Genomic DNA, 19480 nt, shown 5'->3' on the forward strand with positions numbered 1-19480 from the left:
GAAACTTTCCCTGGATACATTCTCTGGTGATATACAACGCTGTGACACTGCATCAACAGGTCAGGTCAGAGTTTAAGCACAAAACGGTCAGTGTGATGGATAGGACACACGTGTGCACACAGTCTGTCATGAACATGTGGCCCAACAAGTAGAGATCTCACAATTTTGGTCTGACATGAGATCTCAGAGTGAGTGATTTGTGAAGGAATCATGTGTTGATTCTCGTTAGAACCACCTGAAAATGTATATACTCAACTATCCGACCCTGTCTCCTACAAATTAAGACACGTATATGAAATGTGTTGTCACATGGATTATGTCTCGTGTTGACATAATGAGGAAATAAAACCACTAATGGAAACTAAAGCATGGTCAGCATTTTACGGGTATGTTTAAGCTTCATGTATATTTCTGCATTGAGGAGATAGGGCTGCATCGTAGCTGGTGTCCACCTCCTAAAAGATTTTACCACACTCTTGGGACTATGGTGGCTACAGAGATACCACAGGGGAATAGAGAGAACTGTGACGGATCAGTTTGGGCTGCTGGTGTTTTTTCTGATGCCAGTAGAGGTTGTAAACTGTGAAGGCAACATGAAGCAAGTTGAAAAAAAGGTCACCTATCTTCTTCTTTTCAGTAGAAAACATCTAGAGAAGACATTTCCTCCACAGCAAACCTTCTGCTCACCGCTATTGTTGCTTTCTTTCACAGTGAATGAAACAACGTGCATACAGCAACCGCACGGAATACTCTCATATTCAGAAATTAAACAAGGCGGACCAGCACAACCATTGTTAGTACCACAAAATAAATGAAAGACAGCGACTATGTGGAATATAATGAAAGCACTATTAAAGCTAGTGTTGCATGGGTGCAATGAACGCGAGACATCGGACTTTGAACTGTAAATAAAAAAAATTTAAAAAACATTTGTCAAAACCCTTTTGTTGTATATAAACATAATTTTTGGGAGGCAAGATTGCAACTGTCACAGTTTAACCAAAATGAGTTAAAAGGGTTTATTTGTCTGTTGTCTTTTCTAAAACAAAGTGTCCTCTTGTATGTCTTTCAAAAGGTTTGCACACAGCAAAAGCTGAAATCAATCAAATCCATTCCGCCCCTTCTTCGTGGATTCTTGACCTGCAAGTCGCTTTGATTTCAACATACACAACAAACATCACTACCTTCAGAGCCTTGACCATAAAGGCTGCAGTGTACTGTACTCACAGTTGAAGTTAGATGTGATGGACTCCCCGGCCAGGAGGCTGTTGACGGTAATCTGATAGATGATGTGGAGCAGCAGGAAGGACATACTGGTGAAGCAGAGGGACTGCAGCAGACGCCCTGTGTGGCCTGGAGAAGGAGAGCAGCTACAGTGAGTTCACCACCAACACCAACACCACTCAGTTTAAGGATTTCCACATGTTATTTCTGCCGCTCATGCACTGGAACACAGAAAAGGTCTCTTTAACGGTTGTTTTTTTTCAAGGCACAGAAACTTGACACGAGAGGGAAATACTTTGTGAGCAGCATTAAGAAGTGCCTGGTATTTTTGAGAAAACAACAAGCAATGTTCATGTGATCAGCTGGGAAGTCTGGAGCTGTTTTGAATGAATTAGTAAAAAAAAAAAAAGTTGAAGGTGACTGGGAGCGCAACCAAGAGGGATTTTTTGTGGATCATAATACACACCCTGGTTAAGAGCTGGCAACACTATGATACAGCAAAGCTTATATCTGTTAAAAGGTCAAATAAACATTCTGGTGGACCACAAGACCTTTAACTTCATCGAATTCATCGCAGAAGGAGCCAAACCAGCTTTTATACCCGATTTGATACTTTGGTTTCTTGGCTTTGGTGTTCTTTGGTTGTCTTTCTTTAAGTTAGGTAAAGAACACAGCTGTCAGTGGACATTACTGTTCCTGGGAGGGAAGGATGAAAGCAGTCTGCCACAGCTGTCCAACACATGGCTATTTTACTGTGCACCTACAGGTATTTGGGATCATTTCAGGAGTTGTTATGGTGATAATTCTTTACAGTAGGATTTCTCAGACCCCTTCTTGTTAGTGAAAATGAAAATGATCACCCATAGGGAAGAACAAGCTTGATTGGACTCTTGTTCTTTGATGAGGGAATGATAGTAATGGCCCTTACAGTAAGGCCATACTGCATCTATTATCAGCCTTTAAATTGTCCCACATATCTGCACGGTTTTGTCCACTGGTTCTTCCCAGGACAACATCTCCATCTCATTAAATTTACTGCATCCTTGCGGGGAACATGTAATAGTTTTTCAGTAGTGTATTGCACAATATCCTGGCCAAGGTGACGCACTACTGCTGAGCCTCAGGCCATCGAGGGCCAACCTTATCAGATGTGTGGAGCAACAGACCATGGCAGGCAAATTAAATGTAGAAGTGTAAATAAATTGTGCTAATTTCCCATTGTAACTCCCTGTGCTTTCACAAAGAAGGAAAAAAATGCTTGTAAATACAGAGGTATGAGGACTGTTAGCGAACTTCCTCATCCAAATTGGTCCAAAGGTTGTGGATAACGCAATGGCTTTGGTTCTGTCCCCATTTTTTTTTCCTATTTGTAATACAGCATTTTTGTTGTGGGACGGCCATCTGTTTTGGTTGCCTGACTGTCATCTTAAATTTGTATTTCGCCTTGCTTCATTATTTAGTCTCAAAGAGTATGTTTAAAAGCTTTACAAAACAGAGGGCATTGTTCAGTTTTAACAATTGCTGCTTTTTCCCTTATCAATCAGAGAACAGTGTCCATTTGACGACATTAAGGCCTGATTTAACCACATAGTTTTGCCAAATCATGGCGTCAGAGGGGGAAATAAAATGTTTTCAATGCAATTATTTGATCTTTTTGAGAAGTCTCTGCCAGCAGTGATGAAATATAACAAAGTACATTTACTCACTATACTGTACTTGAGCAAAAGTTTGAAGTACTTAACCTGAGTATTTCCATTTTATACGTCTACTCCTCTACATTTTAAGCCAATATTATCCTTTACATAGTTATTTACTAGTTACTTTTGTAGATTGTTAATACAAAATGTATTTATTTGTATTATTAAGGATTAAGCTAACCAGCAGCATATAAAGTAATTGCAATTAGCTTCACCTTTACCAGCTGCAACATTGGTGATGCGTACACATAAATACATCAATAATTATAATCCAGTGACGATAAATTATTCTCTAATGGTCTGTTTTCGGCATAATTAGTCATTTTAGTTTAAGTCTATTTTGATTCCAATGCTTTTGAAAGCAGGACTTTTACTTGTCACACAGTATTTCAACACTGTGATATTGCTTTTACTTAAGTAAATATCTGAGTACTTCCTCCACCACTGCCTTCCTGACAACACAAAAGTATGACAAATGACGGATTTAGAAAAAAAGCCAAACTAGGATAAGTGTTAACACCAGACATCCTCTTTTAGAAGTCTACTAGCTAAAACATAAACCTGATAAATCATCCATAACATCAAATATTTATACAAATTCATGCAACAGTACTAAAAGACTCCCCAAAGGGAAATTGTCATGTTGGTGCCCATTCAACAAGGCGTATAGCACCTACTGTAAAGGCTCTTAAAATGTCTGCTGCCCATATCAGAGCAACAGTTTAGATTTTGTTCACCTCCACTGAGAATTGAATGCCTTCAAGGGGATGTGGAGCCAAATAGTGCAATTACGACATTAGAGAGTAAATTCCAAACAACAACAACAAGTTGCATAAGATATTGTTTGTCTCCTCTCGTGCACCGATATATCCTTGGGCACATCACACTGCTGTGGCTTCTTCAAGCAAATTACACCTGATGAATTATTCATGTCAAACATTTGGTTTAAATTAACTTTCCAGATTTAACTGCCGCATGTCCTTTAAGATTCAACAGACAAAATGAAACAGACCATCAAAACAAAGCACTGAATTACACTCAATCCCTCGATTAACTCCCTCTTAAAACAATCAAAAAGGTAGAGTGTGCCTCTTTTCTACACGGTGAGATGTGTATTGTTTACGTTTGCACCGTCAGTGTGTATTCTGGATGGTTTTCATACAATTTGAATTGCCAGGAGGGAGGAGATAACTGTCACGTTGTAAGTCTACAGTTTCTGATTATCTGCTCAAGATCAAAATCATCACAGTGTAGTAATTACGTTATAACTACAAAAAGGGACATTAAATGTTGGCAATGCTGTCACAATTATCCTCAACCACAACCAGCTGTTATTTTAAATTCTATAAACTGGCGTGGCTCCTAGACTAAATCCATTTTTCCTTCAACAATCAGAAGAAAAAATAATTCTGAAAATGATTAAAGTTTCCAATCATTTCATAACCAGTCAAAAGCAGACCTGTTACTAAGACCGTGCTCACTGAAACACCCTCATACTGTCGCTCTCTCCGACGGCAGTTTCCCTCCCTGATGACAGACAGGTGAGGCACAAAGATGTTCTGGCAGGTGTTACATTGGAAGAACATCTGATACCATGTGCGCCTGTGGCAACTTAAAAGTGTAATATTCACTTCTTTTGTGCTTTGCTTCTATGATCCTTCTACAGTAAACAGTGTGTAAAGAGATCGGTCTGTAAATGAACTACTTGCTGTTGAGAGACAAAAGTGAGTCTCTTATTTCCCTTTTTCAAAATGTAACACCTTGATATTACATGATGTAATATTATAACATAAACTGGTTATTTGAAAATAAGATAAATAAACCATGAAACAAAAGCAACAAATTGGGACCAGATATGTAAATAACATCACCAGTGGCCGTTTTAAAGAGTGCTAAAACATTTTTCTAAGAATGTTTGTAACTTGTGCGAAGTCAAGTAAGGCAAATTAACTCAAACACGTCATGCTGCAACTTTTTTGCTGCTTAACACAAAAGGAAAACTTTCATCGTCCTCATTTTGAGTACCATTTTAAATTAAATATATTGTCGTGCTGCAGAGATGTCCTGGTCTAAACATCATATTCTACAGACATCTTGGTCTGCCTCACTGTGGCTCATGGTGTGGCACCTTGTACAAGTACAAGTCCATTTACCATTTGTTGTTGTACATTTTGGCTATAGAAAGGACAATGTTCACCAAAGACTAAGGGAAAATGTCTCTATATTTTATTATCTAAATATCTATTGCGATAATAAAAAAAATATTGCAATGTCAGTTTGTTACAATATCGTGCAGCTGTAGTCTTAAGACAATGAAATGTACCCAAGGAGTAAAACCTCACGGAGGAATTGCCTTCCAATGGGAGAAAGAGTGGGATATCTAAACTACTTTCACATCTGAATATACACTGAATTAACTTTTATGTGAAATATAACATGTCTTATAACCAAGAAAAAAAAGCTGTATTATAGAGGCTGCAAAACATCTTAAAAAAAGATCTGCTTCAAGTTTGATTTGTCACGTCTTGTTGGTGTTGAAGTGTCTCTCATGTATTTGTCTCAATTAGGAGTTGACCCACGGTTGAAGTCAGTAGCTATCGGATACATGAACGCTGGACTTTACTAGAAGACTTCTCTCTTTAACTATTGATGAGAGTGTAAGTGGTCCACTTTCTCTGCTCCCTCCTTACTCCTTTACTTCCTGATTGTTATTTCAGCTGGAGACGAGCAGAGACGACTCTCGGACTGGATGTTGTTTCCTCCACCAATATGGGTGTATGTATTATTAAACACTGCATGTGGTCTCTTAAAGATAACCCATATTACGTGTAGTGTTTTGCAGTGAGGGGAGCGCATGAAGGCGCAGCTGAAGTTGGCGACCGCAAACCCACATTCACCACCCGCAAGGAGAACAGTCACCTCAGTCAGCCTCATAGGTTCACTGTGATGTCTATTTCCTTTCTTGAACTCATTCTGAAACCCAAATACCAAAGAGCCTAAATACCAACCCTCCCATCGGCTGAATTAACTAATAACACTTGTCAAATGCACACCGATCATGGTATGACGAAAGGAAACCCATCTCAGGAATCAGTGGAGCCTTAGGAGCAACTTTTATATCCTCCTTCGTAATTAAAGTGGTTAGCCATTATCAAAAACAGCCCTCATCTCAAAGTTCTTTTTTTTTTTTTCTCTGAATGGCATTTTACAGGCTCTTTCGGGTTTGTTTTCTCAACAGCACAGCGTGTGTGTTCAGTTTTTATCATCTATATGGACAGTATCTGAGCAAATAAACCAAACTTAAGCCTAAAATGTTAATTTTCATCAAGTGGAGGTTAGATCTGGTTCCTGAAGGATCAAGTCTTTCACGTCATCTCAGATCTGTCTGGCCGTGGATCATTTTTATTATCACAGATGGACTCATGCCCGTACAAACTGATATTACCTTTCATAGGCTTAACTATGTGCCAAATCCATCCTCATTTCAAGGAAATTCAAGTCCCCTGGAGAAGAAGGGATGGTTTACATTACAGGGAACAATATTGCGGTTCAAACTGGAGGCTTTTGGGAAACAGTCAAGATTCTCCAGGCAATGGACCGAGCCAAAGCCATCGAACGCGTGAAGGATCAAAGAGAGTGACAGCGTAGATCTTACCTTGCATTGTTGTGCTTGTGGGCTCTGCGAAGAGTGGGATAAGTAGGAGATAGATGAGGTAGACGAAGGACAGGGCATTGTACCTGAACAGGCAAGCTGCAGAAACACAAGACACAAATGCAGATTGAACAGCAAATCCACCTCTTGATCACAATAAACAACAATCCATTTAAAGACCACGAATTTACCATCTTTATTGCTTTGTGTGCATCACATACCGTTTAACAGTAAAGAAAGTGCAGAAGCTGGCAGTGGCAATGAGCTGCCTGATCAGGAGTCGTCATTGAGATCAACTGAACACCGATTTGAGAGAAACATGTGGTGAAACTCATTAAAATGTTCCTGATGTAGAAAAGCTGCTCATAGTCATAAAAAGCCAGAACATTCCTCTAACCAAACTTAACAATCACAAACCACATCATCTGTTCATCTGGCCTGCATCTCAAAAAGACCCTGGGCTTAATTTAGCCATTCAGGGTATTGACGTGTGTTTTGAAGTACAATAATCACCCGATAGTCCTTGGGTGTTAAGAGAGACAATTAACTGAGCAGCATGCGGTCAGCTCAGCTTCTCCCTGCTGTACAGTGCCTCACAAAAGGACAGCTTTATATCATATGTGAAGATTTCTTTTTGCAACAATCTCAGAATATTTCATCGACTGTGAGCATTATTGAAAAACTGGATCCTTTTTTTCCTGACAAAACTATACAAAAGAAATCTCTCGAAGTGTTGCAGCCAAGTTGCGTCACGCACCAGATGTCCTTAAAATACACGATGGACCGCTGAGTTTTGAAAACAGGAAAGCAAGTTTTGGTTGGCAAAACATCAAATGAAACACCGCCACATGGAACGTGAAGAGTGTGAAATGTCATGACCGGATATATGTCAGTGTTTGGTTTTTGTCTTTTTGATCGAGGCCTCAAATGAGATTCAGGAACCAATATAACTTTATATTTTTTTTTATTTCCTATATTTCCATAATTTGTTCAGTTTCGTTTCATATCATTTCATTTATTCCAGTGCTAAATGTAAAGGATATATGGCAATCAGTCAAATGAAAAACCATTGTTAATTTTTTCATAAGAAAAGACACTGAAACAAACAGTTTCCCAAGTTCTTTAGTAATTATTATTTATTTATTATTTTTAACCTTATAGCATTTTCCTTCCTCTAAAACTGCAACTAATAGTTGATTAATCACCAGCTGGTTCCAATGCATCAAATGTGAGAATATGCCACTTTTCTCTCTTTTATCTAATTGTAAACTCAATATCTTTGGCGTTTAGACAGTGAAATTTGACATTTTTCTCTGTTCTCAGATTTTATAGACGAAACGATTGACCTGACCAATTAACCAAGAAAATAATCAACAGATTAATCTCTGATGAAAATAATTGTTAGTTGCAACCCATGCTTGAATGCAATGCACTGTTTCAGCATTTAGGATGTGTCACTAAACTTGACACACTAAATTATGTAAATCCACACACTCACCTTTTACCGAACACACACACACACACACACACACACACACACACACACACACACACACACACACACACACACACACACACATACACACCCCTAGAGACACATGAAGGAAGTCTTTTGAGCTCATGATGAAAGTTAAAACGCCTAAGTGCAAACATGACTTCCAAAAACCATTAATTGATGTATCGATCAGTAACGCACCTCATTTCCCAGCCAGGCTGACCATCTGCCCTGATTGGTGGCTTTTACCAGTTAAACGGCTCACATAACCTGCTGACTGAACGTCAACTAAAGCGTCCAATGTGAACCTCGCCGTAGCAAACACTTACCCATTTCACCCCTGAAGCCCGCATGAAGCACAGCTTGACTTTTTTTAACAACCGTGGCTGTAAAATCAGCTCAAACAATATTCCACACAACGTTTACAACTCGCTGTTTTTCAGGTTTTCCTTAAGTATGCACTAAATATGTGATTAGCCTCTTCCCGTCTAACATTTCTAGGCCAGGAGGAAGTGAGGGAACTGAGTGAAGTAAACAGTAACCCCGTACAAAATGTGGACACACAGTCTGACCTCCTAAATTTTTTCTTAGCGGTTATATCAACAAGCACAAGGTTTACAACCAGGTCGGCTGCATGAGTTACCGTCTAAGTCTCAGAGATGTTCTCGTCTAGGTAGCTACTGGGCTTGAACTACTGAAAAATGACATTTCATTGCTGAAAATGGTGCTTTTATTTATCTTTGCGCACTCAATGGACCTATTCATTGACATTTGACTTGACTCTGACTTTTCCCTTGGTGGAGCTCGACAGTAAGTGAACGTCCTGGTTTTCCCTGTGCTCAGATACGGACCAATGAAAACTAACAAAAGTTAATAAATGTTGTGGGGGGGGGGGGGGGGGGGGGGGGGGGGGGTTGTCATCTTTGAGAAATCTTTGGAGTGAATGACTCATAATCTTTCCTAATTGGCCTAACACACAGCACAACTTCTAGCCACACCCACTTTTATCTTAATTTAATGTAGCATTAAATAAACTCTAAACCTGGCCAAGTTGGTAGTCCCGAGCCTGCCGCCCACATTATTCATCTGCTCAAATCTAAAAGAGAAATTTTGTATCTATACAGATAATCTATCTGTAACTACATGACTCTATACTCCCACTGTTGCCTGCAGACACTTGACCGCAGTCTTCCTGACATTTGCCTTCGCTGTATGACTCACCATTTGAGGATTTTTATGCAGGGAATGAAAATAAACTGCTGTTGTTTTCAGACATCAGATTACTGCAAAACCTCCCCATTCATGTCTGAATCAGGCTTTTGTCTCTCCCAGTAAAAGCTATTATTACCGCCACACAAAGGCTAAACACAAGAGAAGCAAGTCAGTCTTAAATGTGAAATAAGGGCCAGCAGACTTAAGAGTTTGAGCCCAAAAACATAAATGTCATGATGGAAGATATGGTGGTGCGGTGCCTGGCCGGACCGAGTACTGGGTGATAACAGAGGAATTTAAGCCCCTCTGAAGAACATAATGAGGAGCATACCACATCAGGTCTAGAGCACTATTGTGCAGAACTTTACTGTGTTCCTGAGAAAAGTTTAACAAGCAAAAACTAGTTACTGGGTAAAAATATAAGCCTTTCAGATGACATGACATGTCTTCTTGGAGAAGCTAATTGTATTCAGGGCTGTAACTGACATCTATTCACAGTATTGATTATTGATATTGACTATTGTTTGGGCTATAAAAAAAACAAGCATTCACATTTGATGAGTTGGAAACTGTGGATTTTGGGCCTTTTAGCTTGAAAATGTATTTTCCATCGCTTTAATAATCAATAAAACATGTATTAAATGCAGCATTAACTTCAATTTAATTCAATTTGAAAGATAAATTGTCTGACTTGTTAGCTAAACAGTCACTGGCTTGCTGGTTTTGTTTGTTTTTTTACCTCCAACACCATTCACCATGTTGGTTTACTGACTGAACTAACATAGTGAATTTAAATGAAGCATTTATTTACAGTTTTCTGATTATTTTGTCTAGGAATGATACAATTATGATTACAATTAGATTAAAAAAGGTTTTTTGTTTGTTTGAGTTTATAGAGCAGAATTGTTTTTGTTACAACCACTTCTCCTCTGGAGCATCATGATGGTGCCAACTGTCTGCCTGAAGATTTGTGACGCAACAACACGACATCCATAGATACACACATTTTCTTTGTCCAAATTAAAACCTAAAAACCGTCATGATTCCAGTGATGCTCCCAGCATCTGCACGTCACTTCCCCAACTCAGTTTGCTCCAGCTTTCAATGCTTTACCCTGCTGCAACCGGCCCGACTCAGCACATCTGACCTGCAGCTCCGTCTGTACATTCACAGCACAAGTTTGATATCAGATCAGACACTTGGAAAAGCGCAAGCACATAATCATGTTCACACTCCAAACACGTAAACAGCGGCCTGTTTGATCAGCTAAACTGTAGCTGTGTGCAAATGTGTGTGTGTGTGTGTGTGTGTGTGTGTGTGTGTGTGTGTGTGTGTGTGTGTGTGTGTGTGTGTGTGTGTGTTCGGTGGTGGTAGAGGAGACTGAGTACACATGGGCCCAGCAGTTCTGTGCTTTTCAATAGAGGTGCTGTCAGATGGCCAACAGGAAACACAGACTATGTTATGTCAGCAGATAAGTCTTTCACTAGGACATGAGACAGAGACGTTGTGCATATACATGTATTACACTAGAGCATATACAGTAAGGGTAATGCAGATGTTTGGAGTCAGATAACATCTGTTCTGCTGCAGTGTGTTCTAGGAGGCCAAAAAATACTTTGCATTAAAGCCAGAAATCTGAACATACAGTATGGATCAAAGCAAGAGGCAGAAAAGAAATGAAACCTACAATTTTCTTCCAGCTACGGGTGTTACAAATGATACAGAAAAAAACAATAGCTGATGGGTTGACGGTTATTGATTCACAGCAGATCCATTCAGTTTAAATTAAGATGAGATCTTTGACTGTCAAACAAAACAATGAAGGAAAGTAAGCTGCTGATCAGGTGATGCTGATGGCAGAAATAACTTCTCTCATCCCCGTACGCAGTCGGTTCCTGTACACCTTCCCTTCTTTCCACTCTACTTTTCCTTCATCCTGTCAGTTACAGTGCAAAGCTGCAGTGAATGACAAGTGCTCATTTGCACTTTGAAAAAACATAAAATATTAAAAGGTATGTTTACGATAAGAGGGAAAGGCAATTCTTTCCTCCCTCCCAACCGCATTATTAATTCATACTGTTAAAACGACTTTCCACGAATTAATGGAGACAATGCGTGGCCTCACAATTGCTTTTGGAAATAAAGGAGCCGTCGGGCTGTCAAGTGATGCATTATGGTGGTACTGAGTGGGTCTTATCTATAGAAAGCATGCTGTTAGCTTTAAAAGTACCACAGCCCCATAAGTCCTACACAGACACCACACTGGAACCTCAGTGGCAGTTAGACACTAATCATTTTTCACTTGTGGCCTACCACAGAATTACAGCTTAAAACACAAAGTAAACTGCATTTAATAGAGTCTGCGAGGTGTGATCAGGCCTCGAGCTTCATGCCCACAAACTCTAAATCAGCGTTTAAGTGTCTTCAGAGAAACTAGTAATACCTGAGACTTTTCCAGCCTGTTTAAAGCTGCTAAAAGTCCCCCTTAAATCCAAATAAAGCTGCCACGTTTGACAGTGAGTCATCTTCTAAATCTGCATAGCGAACGAGTGAATCAAACAAAACATTCACTAGCACAGCAACAATAACTTCATCTGCGGAGAGCGCCTTTCTTAACAAAGTTACAAATGCTGTAAACAATCCAAAAACCCCAATGCACCACTGACTAAAACTCAGAGGAATGTGAAATGACACGAGACATGTAGCTTTAACACTGTCAAGGCAATCTAAATGTTAATAAACAGGATCAACACTACAGGCGTGTACTGAATGTCCAGTCAGCAGCTAAACAATCAATAACAATACTGATGATTGATTAATAGGCAAAAAGCTAAACAGAAACCACACTTGAAATTAGTTTATAATGTAACAAAATGTACATAACACAGTTAAACTACACATTGTAATAGTTTGAGCCACATAGACAACCTAACTTCTTCTGCTTTTCTGCTTTTACTCTGAGTAGAATAAACTATTACAGTAAATTGATTTTTCAAACTTTGAAAATAAAAAAACATCCACTTGATATGTTTTGGTTTTTTTAATATCATACATTTCTATACACATAAACTGTGACATAAACACTGTGCAGAGTGTTTCTGCAGTGACTGGATGTTCTGTTGCCGGCTGTGTTTCCTTTATTAAATCCAATAAAAGGTGCCAGGTTTTTATTTATATACAATAGCCATGTGTGACAGTGTGCAGTGAGTCTATTGATTTAGTTTTAGTAAACGCACGTACCTCAGCAGCATTGATGAATAAACTGTGACCTCCAGCATCATGAGGTCAATCACAAATCATCATACAAATCTATTCATCCTTTTTTATTTTTGCTGTCAGGGTTTTGCACACTTCAGGTAGGCGGTCGGTACTGGTCTACCTCAGATTTTCATACGAGTGTTAAAAAAAGTGGGAATTTTTAAATAATAAGCTAAAGCCTTCCTTAAAAGTTACATTTAAGAATGATGAAGTGATTTATAAGATAATATCAGATAAAGTATCATACATGTATCAATCCCCCAACCCCACCTGGCGCACACACAACACTGTGTGCCAATTAAGATGCGTAGAACGTGTGGATTCATTTATTTATTTTTTTAAACTCACCAGCTGCAAGACACATTGGCAGCAGCAACCTGAAGACCAGCCCGCACACCACCTCAGAGGCCATGGCTCCGGGCAGCCCGTGTTGAATCCGGGAAAAAGTAGCCGGGGATTGTCTCTCTAAGGTCTCTCTCGCATCCCCAACTCCTGCGCTCTGTCAAACCCCAGCTGACATCAAACTGATGCGCTCCTCCAAACGGCCACATCAGCTCTCCCCGAGGACACCTGGACTCCGGTGGTAATTCCACAGTGAATAATTGCGCATTTAGCCAGCTTCAACACAGCAGACATGTCACTGGTAAGTAATGTCACCATGGTGGTTTAGTTGCTCAGATGCATCGGAGTCATGTTGAGACTCAGGTGCGCCAAACAGCTGCGCTGACACAGCGCGTGGAAACGCCGGAGAAATGAGCCAACAAGTCCTCAAGTCCAATTAACCTCCTTTCTTCTTCTTTTTTAGCACAAACCCACATTAACGAGGAACGTTTACAATATAAGAAAGTCTAATAACACTTGTTAAGTGTCAAGCGTGACAGAAACACTCTGAATAATCGGGTAGTTCACTCTTCCTTTCTCTGTCCCCTTGGTGAAATTTGACTTCTGACTTCTGGTGTGTGGACTGTATTCTCCAACAGGAGGCTACAGGACGAGCCTGTGATTGACACCTGACTTGGCCAATCACAAGTCTTCGTCTGGTAATCGGTCCAGCCCCTTGTGATAATTGGAAGCAAGAGGTGGGACGCGGAGGTGGATGCAAATACCACAAGTATTAAAAGATAACATGTCCCAAATACACAGCTTTTGTTTGATAATCAATAAAATATGTTCTGGTGTTTTTGTATTCAATCTTTAAGTCTATGGACATTAAATAAGTACGATCATCCAAGGAAGGTTTTATAAATGTCATGAGACTTTCACGGATCATCATCTCTTCAGGTCCTCTGTCTAGCGGTTCATTAGTGAGAAACAGCGACGCCTACTGGTTTGAAACCAGTCTGCACCGAAGCAGCACTTCCACTTCAGTCTAATCCTTGGTACCGCAAAACAGGCCTATCAGTTTCTGCTTGTAGGCAGGAAAGTTATTTTTTTTTTTTACCAAAGATGTTTTCAGTTCTTGAAATAATTAAGAGCATCGTAGCACAAACATTTTCTCTGATTACATTTAATCCAGTTAGTAGTCAGTAAACAGACATGTATCATGACTCAAACCTCCAACCCCAAAAGGGATCTGTTTGTGCCCATCAAAATATTGTGGACATGTAAGTTGATTTGCATCATTGTGATGTTGTCAGTGGGATAACGTGCAGAGGTTTAATCCCTGTGACAGCTGCTGATATGTCCTTGAGCAAGAAAGAAACTGAATCGCCTTTCTGCTACATGGCTCCTTCTGCTCTGCCTCTGAGAAGAACAATATTGATCAAAATATGACTTTAATATGTTGACCATCACAATGTAGAGCCATTGCTTTTTTATATATCTTCTGTTAAAAGCAACTTGCTTTTAATTATCCATTACTTAAATATGTCTATTCGCTTTCTTTTCCAAGAATGTTCTGTTTGTGCATTAGGTCCAGGAGGTGATTAGCCTAGCTTAGCATAAAGACAGGGGGAATCAGTTAGCTTAGCTCCCTTCAAAGTTAATAAATATGCCTACAAACACATCCTAAGCTGAATTGTCTAAACTGATTGGTTACATGCATGATGCAGACAGGATGAATCCTAATGACTTTGGTGATGCTCTGATGTTTTTTACCACAAGAAGGTACATTTTTTTTACTTATTCAGTGAAATGTCTCCACATTCACTTGAGATATTGGTACAAACTTTTGCACAGAAGTTCATGGCCCCCAAATGATGAATCCGTATTTCTCTGGTGACCCCTTGGCCTTTCTTGAGTATGCTTATTTTATTTTTTGAAGTCTGTGGTGAAATGCCATCCATCGAGGAAGATGCCTCCACTGTACTGAGAACTTGTGTTGAGTCATATGACATTTATTTGAGCTCAGTTTTAAAATAAGAAATATCTGCTAACTTACGCTGAATTTTTATTTTCTCTTCATTTCTAAAGTCAATTTTTATCAAAGCTTTATGTAAGAATGACGTCACAGATATGTTTATGCTTATTGTCTAATGGGACGCACATTCATTTTCCTACTTACAAAATGATCTGATTTAAGAAAAAAATCATGTTTTTGTCCTGATTGTTGTAAAGCGTATAAAAGGAGCAGTGCTAAATTTCAACTGAAAACAATGAAGCAATGTGAATATAGAAATGTTGATATTACTGTAACTGGGTTTCCCCTTATTTCGCAGATATCAAAAACACGTAAAACTCAGCTTAAATTAATTATTTAATTATTACAGCTACTAACAGAAGCTGCATTCAAGAACACACCAAAGAGTGCTGACCTCATGTTTGCTTGTTGTGTATACTAGAGAGAACAGTCGCCCAGTTTTAACTGGAGCATTAACATATTATTAAAACCAATCCATTGTGCATGATTTGATATGTTTAATGACAATATCGATAGATTGATCCATGTCGGTTCCTCTGAAGTGCATTAGGCAGGAGGAAAGCAAGGCATGATGGGAGTCATCAGGACCGGGCCAAATGATCCTCCTCTACCTCTAAGAAACAGGGCACTTAAAGCAGCAAAGGCCCTGCTTGGGATGTGATGAATCACCATTTGGCCGACTCACCAAAATGGATTTAGTTCATGAAAATAAGAAAAATAAACAGCTAAATGCTGCTGAGGGAAAGGCTGCCTTTGGGAGATCATCAACATGCTAGCTGCCAACCTCTCTGCCCTGAAGACTCACTTTCCCCTGGAAATCCAGACCGCCTGGTTACTCTCGCGTGGGAGCAGTCAGAGTCACTCATGAGGCCCTGAACTACAGCCAGCCATGATCAATAACCACCCTCAGAACATGGCAGCCCTTGATTTGTTTCTGCTGTTTGAAGTCGGAACCTGCTGATCTAATCCCTCAGATGGATGTGAATCTTAAATAACGTTTGTCTTTGATCCATTATTCATCCGATTCTCTCTAAGAGGGAGTTATTGATAAATCAGCGACCAGTTTTACACAGTGAAGGTTTAGTGAACATCCAGGTCAGTTGTTCCTGGCTGACCTTCCTCACGTTGACGTCAGAATTATCATAACAGCAACAGGAATTATTTGCATGCTTTATATTGGATCCTTGTTCGTTTGAGGCCTTCACGGGCATTGTGTTGAAAAGTGCATGTCATTTTTGGGGCTGTTTTGGGGAAACTAAGAGGTTTGAGACCCTGAGTTTTAAAAAGAGATAATTTTAATGCTGCAGCATACAGTTTAGACAATAGTGGGCCTCCATCTTTGTGGCAATAGTTTGAGGAAGTCCCTTTCCTGTTTGGTGCCAAAGAAGTTGACTGGCCTGCACAGAGCTCTAACCTCAACCCCATCTAACACTTTTGGGATGAACCAGAATGACCCAAAACCAGAGCGTATCACTCAACATCAGTGTCGGACCTCGTGTTGCTCAATGGGAGCAAATCCCTGCAGCCAGGATCCAGAATCTGTTGGAAAGCCTGAAACCAGGAGATGATGTTCACAATCACATCGGTTCAATGTCTGGATGTCTGCATACTTTTGGATGAATAGCGCACATGTTTGGGTGAGGGTTTATTGAGTAGATGATGTAGGTCTCATGAGTCATTATTTGCTTGAACAGTGCAAAAAATATTCTTTAAACTTTACAGTTGACAAATCTCAACTGAAGGTCAATTTATTAGCGTTCAGCTACATCACACTGTCCTCAACAGCAGACTTTCATTATTATCTCCTATCTTCTTTTTTTCTAAAGGGTCCTTGCTGTCTAGTCTGTCACAGAAACCCTGCCAGCCTAACATTTTTATGAATGCTGAATTTCTTGTAATTTCCCACACTGATCCCACACTGTCAGTCTGCAGCAGCTTTTGCCAAGAAGAAAACAGAAGTGCAAATGAGATTAACGTCCAGATTGCTTCAATATTGATCCGCCAGTGAAATTCAAACTGTGTGTGTATTCAATATTTACATGGATGCACTTTCCATGCACTCTAAAGGTGCGTCTGCTTAAGTGGGCTTTTTAGTGTCTTTCTGTGGTGGCTGTGGGCAGATCCCCTCTTTTGGAATTTAGATAGAAATAACGTTTATTGTTGTATGCAGATGTTTGTACTGCAAACATGTGGATTAACATCTTGTTGGTTTAATCAGCGATCTTTGCACGCTTAAAATAAATGTGTCAACTATGCTGCACTTGTTTAAAATATAATTTTACAGTTTTTAATTCAATTTTTTAGAAAGAAATTGAAATTTTGATCTGATGGTGGCGCTAAATGAAAAGTCAGAGGATCACCAAAGAGATTACAATCCATCCTGAAGGGGGCGTGAATGTTTATACCAAATGTCATGGTAATCCATCCAATAGTTTAGACATTTCACTCAAAATCACAACCTCATGGTGGCGTTCGTGAAAAAGTTCGGAATCACTAAAGTCAGTGTGAGTCCCCCTCTGAAGCATGAATGTTTTTACATTTAACAGCTATTCATCCAGTATTGTTGAGATATTTTAGTCTGGACAGACGGACAGGACCATCCAAAGAGCCAGGCTGCTAGTTTAAAAGCTTCAACTCCTCACTATTAAACTGTCCTCTCTTGAGATTCATTCCAATCACAAAGAGCAGTCTCTGCATCGAATACAGACGTGACAGGTGCCTTTTAGAGTATTTATTTGCCACGACTGCATGTCTGTCTGGATGTAAGAAACCAGCATTAGAAGCTGGTTCATATTGTGAATTGATGAAGGGTAATGGCTGATGATTGAACGTCTGTTTAGTGGTGTCATCAAGGCTTCTATCGCCTCAGCATTAGCAGACAGGAAGATGTTCATGTTAATGCACATATCCAGGATGTCAGCCTTATCATAAAGATATGTTGGAGGCTCTTGTATTACTGCTGGGTTGTTTGAAACATTACATTTATATGTTGAAAGAGTGACAACGCTCAAAATTTGAAGAGCAGCCTTCTGCCGTGAGGCTGTGTGTTATTGAGGACTGTTTGTATGATTACCTAAGAGGTAATAGGTCATAGAGACGTCATTCCTCTGGTCCATGTATCTGTGTTTCACGACACTATGGACTCCTTAGGAGTAGGCGGCGTCTGCTCTCAGAGAAAACAAGCAGCAAGTGACTTGATGAGGGGGGAAATAAAGTATATAAGATTCAGTTCTAGTAAATAGTTATAATTTTCAGCCCAGAATTATAGCTGTTTACTGTATTATCTTAACTTTTCATAGCAGCCAGGGTTAGGTTTGTTTGGTTATGCTTTCAGAAGCTTTAAATGCAGACTAATAAATTATTTGAGGTTGGCGACTCCTTCTGGGAACGCTCAACCTCCCCGTCCTTAATGTCACATTTGTCATAATTTTCCGATGTTCAGAGTCATTTTTCAGTGTTTGCTCTGTGATGAAGTGCTGTTTATGTTCACCTACTTTACCTCAGCCTCTCTCAACGACTTGTACTGCAACCAATGATTTCCTACATTTCTCAGAATTACCTTCAATATTTCCCTGAATACGTTGTTTTCAGCAGTGTGGGTTACATGTGGAGCTGGAAAGGACAGCAGCAAAGAAGCACCATAATAAGAGCCACTGGTTCATTTGTTTACTTACTTAAAAATAAACTCCCTATCCAGATATACACTACAGAATTATTATTGTTGCACTACAAACAGTATTTTAACTGTGTTAAATATGAACTGCATTATTTTATGAACTGATCAAATTGTGTGTAAAATCTTTATCTGCAAACTTAAACTAGCAGTTATTGAATAAGCTGTGGAATAAATGTATTGGAGTACATGAATAATATTTTCCTTTATTTCTATGATCATTTTATCCCCTTAACACTTTTGAAGTGTCTCAATGCAATTCTTCATTGTTAGACCACCAATGTAAATAATAGAAACATCAATTAACAACAAAACTGGCCCACAAATGTACCGAAAGTGTCAAATGTATTCAGAAACGTGTACATTGTTGCCTTCATATCCGTTCAACCTTTTTTGGGACCCAGCAGGAAGCAGCTAATTCATTTTTAGAGCCCAACATCTACAGTTCACACCAACATCAACACATGAATCTCCTTTCCTCTTACTACTGAACAGCTTTTACATGAGATGCTCAGCATCATCATCATCATCATCACAATCTGAAGATGGATCACAACAAATAACTGGTGATTTATCTTATGTTTCTGCTGAGGGTTCATTAGGTGCCTAATGCACATATAATCTGATTCAAGTTGAATCATTAAAAGCACAAACAATACTGCTTCCTCCTCACAAAAACAGACCGTGATTGAAGTTGCGCCTCATCCTGTGATATACTAACCTTGTTAAGAGCTTCAGAATATCCTTAAAAACCCAACCAATCAGCAGGCCCTGCATTAGGTTTAATGTGATCCTAACTGGGAACTGAGTGTTATTTAAAAGTTTCCTGCTGATCCTGCAAAACCTGCACTGCTCCAACATCTCTTTTTATTCTGACAACGTTCATTTATTGATCAGTGTGGTGAAAAAG

General features: G+C 39.4%; 1 protein-coding gene across 1 annotated transcript in view; it reads right to left on the reverse strand.

Annotated features, from left to right (window-relative positions):
• LOC137892525 (piezo-type mechanosensitive ion channel component 2) overlaps nt 1-13494 on the reverse strand; it is an 83608-nt gene extending 70114 nt beyond the window's left edge. The window contains exons 1-3 of the mRNA XM_068737733.1: nt 12887-13494; nt 6577-6672; nt 1228-1353 (exon numbers count right to left, since the gene is read on the reverse strand). Coding sequence (XP_068593834.1) covers nt 1228-1353; nt 6577-6672; nt 12887-12950 — 286 coding nt within the window. The 5' untranslated portion in view covers nt 12951-13494. The remainder of the gene's footprint in view (nt 1-1227; nt 1354-6576; nt 6673-12886) is intronic.
• Nucleotides 13495-19480: the final 5986 nt, after the last annotated feature.

This window comes from Cebidichthys violaceus, unplaced genomic scaffold (assembly GCF_023349555.1).
Source record: "Cebidichthys violaceus isolate CVI_PGR_0920_01 unplaced genomic scaffold, fCebVio1.0.p SCAF_8, whole genome shotgun sequence".
Taxonomy (NCBI): Eukaryota; Metazoa; Chordata; class Actinopteri; order Perciformes; family Stichaeidae; genus Cebidichthys; species Cebidichthys violaceus.